Source organism: Limulus polyphemus, unplaced genomic scaffold (genome assembly GCF_000517525.1).
Source record: "Limulus polyphemus unplaced genomic scaffold, Limulus_polyphemus-2.1.2 Scaffold9466, whole genome shotgun sequence".
Taxonomy (NCBI): Eukaryota; Metazoa; Arthropoda; class Merostomata; order Xiphosura; family Limulidae; genus Limulus; species Limulus polyphemus.
Window position 1 is genome coordinate 19,802 of NW_013675076.1, and position 4,967 is coordinate 24,768.

At 33.9% G+C, this 4,967-nt stretch overlaps 1 protein-coding gene across 1 annotated transcript in view; it reads left to right on the top strand.

Moving 5' to 3' along the window:
- Positions 1-4,375, top strand: part of LOC106475933 (guanine nucleotide-binding protein G(i) subunit alpha-like) — a gene marked incomplete at its 3' end in the record, with an annotated part of 13,998 nt that extends 9,623 nt beyond the window's left edge. The window contains exons 4-6 of the mRNA XM_022379935.1: positions 935-1,076; positions 2,921-3,078; positions 4,247-4,375. Coding sequence (XP_022235643.1) covers positions 935-1,076; positions 2,921-3,078; positions 4,247-4,375 — 429 coding nt within the window. The remainder of the gene's footprint in view (positions 1-934; positions 1,077-2,920; positions 3,079-4,246) is intronic.
- Between the last annotated feature and the right edge of the window lie 592 nt (positions 4,376-4,967).

A 4,967-nucleotide genomic window follows, 5' to 3' on the forward strand; every position in this document is an offset into this window, starting at 1 on the left:
TGGAAGTGGAAGAAGAGGATGTAAGGACCATTACATAGAACATCGGTGGAAGTGGAAGAAGAGGATGTAAGGACCATTACATAGAACATCAGTGGAAGTGGAAGAAGAGGATGTAAAGACCATTACATAGAACATCGGTGGAAGTGGAAGAAGGGGCTGTAAGGACCATTATATAGAATATCAGTGGAAGTGGAAGAAGAGGATGTAAAGACCATTACATAGAACATCAGTGGAAGTGGAAGAAGGAGTTGTAAGGACCATTACATAGAACATCAGTGGAAGAAGGGGCTGTAAGGACCATTACATAGAACATCAGTGGAAGTGGAAGAAGGGGCTGTAAGGACCATTACATAGAACATCAGTGGAAGTGGAAGAAGAGGCTGTAAGGACCATTACATAGAACATCAGTGGAAGTGGAAGAAGGGGCTGTAAGGACCATTACATAGAACATCAGTGGAAGTGCAAGAAGAGGCTGTAAGGACCATTACATAGAACATCAGTGGAAGTGGAAGAAGGGGCTGTAAGGACCATTACATAGAACATTGGTGGAAGTGGAAGAAGAGGATGTAAGGACCATTACATAGAACATCGGTGGAAGTGGAAGAAGAGGATGTAAGGACCAGGCACTCATCCTTGTATCTTTATTAGCAGTTTCTGTTTTAAAAATAAATACTGTTAAGTGTATACTTAATTCTAAGAACCCATGAATGAAAGCAAAGGAGATCATGTTATAATATATCTGCTATATCAAGTGCCAATGAGGCCTTTCATCCAATACCAGGTATAGTAGTGGTATAGGCATTATATATAGATATATAACCAGTTTTTATAAATAAAACTTTCAGGGTGTGAATGAGATTAAGAAAGTGATTTATAATTGTTATCAATTTTATTTATTTCATACAATGAGTTTCATCGTAGTTTCTGAATCTAGAATTATCCATGAAAGAGGATACTCAGAAGAAGAATCTCTTCAGTACAAGCCCATTGTTCACAGTAACACTATCCAAAGTCTGGTGGCTATTATTAAGGCAATGAGTCAGTTAAAAATTCATTTTGGTAACCTTGCCAGAACAGTAAGTATGTTTTTGTTGTGTGCATAAGATGATAAAATACTAGCTGACTATATATATACAAGATAACATTTATAAAAAATCAGTTTTCCAAAATACAGATAAGTGTATGCTGAGACTTTTAAATGACTTAGTTCTCCAAAAAATCTAACCACTTTCTTGCATTTTCCTAATTTTAGAGACGTCCTCCTAAAAATTGTTTGTTTTGTTAAACACAGAGGTTTTAGCATTAAGCCTTCAGACTTACTGTTGAGCTACAACTGATGTGTAATAAGACTTCAGCATTGTTCTTTGACCTATCAGTGCTCTGTAGGCCTGTTGTACTGGATGTAACAGTGCCCTATATGTCTGTTGGACTGGATGTAACTGCCCTATATGTCTGTTGTACTGGATGTAACAGTGCCCTATATGTCTGTTGGACTGGATGTAACTGCCCTATATGTCTGTTGGACTGGATGTAACTGCCCTATATGTCTGTTGAACTGGGTGTAACAGTGCACTATATGTCTGTTGAACTGGGTGTGACAGTGCCCTATTTGTCTGTTGAACTGGATGTAACAGTGTCCTATATGTCTGTTGGACTGGATGTAACAGTGTCCTATTTGTCTGTTGAACTGGATGTAACAGTGCCCTATATGTCTGTTGAACTGGATGTAACAGTGTCCTATTTGTCTGTTGAACTGGATGTAACAGTGCACTATATGTCTGTTGAACTGGATGTAACAGTTCCCTATATGTCTGTTGAACTGGATGTAACAGTGCCCTATATGTCTGTTGAACTGGATGTAACAGTGCACTATATGTCTGTTGAACTGGATGTAACAGTGCACTATATGTCTGTTGAACTGGATGTAACAGTTCCCTATATGTCTGTTGAACTGGATGTAACAGTGCCCTATTTGTCTGTTGAACTGGATGTAACAGTGCCCTATTTGTCTGTTGAACTGGATGTAACAGTGCCCTATTTGTCTGTTGAACTGGAGGTTGTAGTGCCCTATACGTCTGTTGAGCTGAATGTAGTAGTGCTCTTAGTGCTGTTGAAGTAGTAACAATAATGTACTTGTTGGCTTCTAGGAATAGTAGAAATAGTGACAATAGTACCATGTACATCTGTTGGAGTATTGACAATAGTACCATGTACATCTGTTGGAGTATTGACAATAGTACCATGTACATCTGTTGGAGTATTGACAATAGTACCATGTACATCTGTTGTAGTAGTGACAATAGTACCATGTACATCTGTTGGAGTAGTGACAATAGTACCATGTACATCTGTTGGAGTAGTGACAATAGTACCATGTACATCTGTTGGAGTAGTGACAATAGTACAATGTACATCTGTTGGAGTATTGACAATAGTACAATGTACATCTGTTGGGAGTATTGACAATAGTACCATGTACATCTGTTGGAGTAGTGACAATAGTACCATGTACATCTGTTGTAGTAGTGACAAGAGGTACCATGTACATCTGTTGGAGTAGTGACAATAGTACCATGTACATCTGTTGGAGTAGTGACAATAGTACCATGTACATCTGTTAGAGTAGTGACAATAGTACCATGTACATCTGTTGGAGTAGTGACAATAGTACCATGTACATCTGTTGGAGTAGTGACAATAGTACCATGTACATCTGTTGGAGTAGTGACAATAGTACCATGTACATCTGTTGGAGTAGTAGTAGTGATTTGTTTAATGAAAATTGTATATAATGTGACAGTTACAAAGAATTTGAAGACTTACAGAAGTGTTTTTTTTTAGTTATATCCAATGAAGTATTTCTATTGTGTGGAATGTATCACTTGAAAGGAGATTAAAGTTGGTTTCATTTTTTTTTCAGAAAGATGCACAGCAGTTTCTGACACTGGTGAGCACTGTTGAAGAGGGAAAACTGACTCAAGACATTGCTGAACTCATGAAAACACTCTGGCACGACTCTTGCGTTCAGAAGTGCTATAATCGCTCAAGAGAATATCAACTCAATGATTCAGCATCCTAGTAAGAAATGATGTTGATGATATATGAATGTTGATTTATCTTTTATTTCTAATTCTTTTTTGAATTGAAATGATTTTAATTGTGCTACATTTTGTATATTTTATTTCTAATTATTCTGAATATTGCTGTAATACAACATATAAATTCAAATTTGAACAGTTGGACAATATTTGGTTCATGAATGTGCTAAATAGGCTAGTGTAATTATATTTTTTTTAAACCAAACTAGAAATAATTCTCGAATGTCACACAAGACACAGTCGTATAAAGTATCCATTATTTCATGTATGAAGTATTTTATCTTATATCTGATACGTGGTTTTAAAATCAATAATGAAACATAACCATCAAAAAGATAGTATTAGATAGTAATTTCATTAACAGTAGGTCATAATTTCATTGATACTAGATAGTAATTTCATTGATACTAGATAGTAATTTCATTGATACCAGATAGTAATTTCATTGATACTAGATAGTAAGTACATTGATACTAGATAGTAATTTCATTGATACTAGATAGTAAGTACATTGATACTAGATAGTAATTTCATTGATACTAGATAGTAAGTACATTGATACTAGATAGTAAGTACATTGATACTAGATAGTAAGTATATTGATACTAGATAGTAATTTCATTGATACTAGATAGTAAGTACATTGATACTAGATAGTAAGTACATTGATACTAGATAGTAAGTACATTGATACTAGATAGTAAAAATTACTATCTAGTATCAATGTTACTATCTAGTATCAATGTACTTTCATTGATACTAGATAGTAAGTACATTGATACTAGATAGTAAGTACATTGATACTAGATAGTAATTTCATTGATACTAGATAGTAAGTACATTGATACTAGATAGTAATTTCATTAATATTAGATAGTTCCATCTTCTTCACTAAGTTACTTCTTTTGAGTAGGACATATTCTTGTTAATCAGGGTGATGAGATGCTATTTGTTGAAAACCATTAAATAAACACAGAAAAATCATAGATTGCAAGGTGCCATAGATGGTTAATAAGGCAATATTTAAATAAATATATTATACTGATCTCTAAAACAACCTCAGCAATTTACAAAGCTATTTTGTTCCAAGTCACTAATATGGACTTGAGTATATAAAAACATTGTAAATATTTCCTTGTATTTTATAGCTACCTTAACTCCTTAGATAGGATCTGTGATGAAAATTACATCCCTAGTCACGAAGACGTGCTCAGGACCCGAGTGAAAACCACTGGAATTGTAGAAAGTCAATTTATTTTCAAAGGCATTAACTTTAAGTATGAAAATTTGTAGTTTTGAAATGTTAAAATATACTTTCAATTGTATATAAGTAGCTATATGTATTGCTCTATAACAAACTAAGTAGTTATATGTATTGCTCTATAACAAACTAAGTAGTTATATGTATTGCTCTATAACAGACTAAGTAGCTATATGTATTGCTCTATAACAAACTAAGTAGTTATATGTATTGCTCTATAACAAACTAAGTAGTTATATGTATTGCTCTATAACAGACTAAGTAGCTATATGTATTGCTCTGTAACAGACTAAGTAGCTATATGCATTGCTCTATAACAGACTAAGTAGTTATATGCATTGCTCTATAACAGACTAAGTAGTTATATGTATTGCTCTATAACAAACTAAGTAGTTATATGTATTGCTCTATAACAGACTAAGTAGTTATATGCATTGCTCTATAACAGACTAAGTAGCTATATGTATTGCTCTATAACAAACTAAGTAGTTATATGTATTGCTCTATAACAGACTAAGTAGCTATATGTATTGCTCTGTAACAGACTAAGTAGCTATATGCATTGCTCTATAACAAACTAAGTAGCTATATGTATTGCTCTATAACAG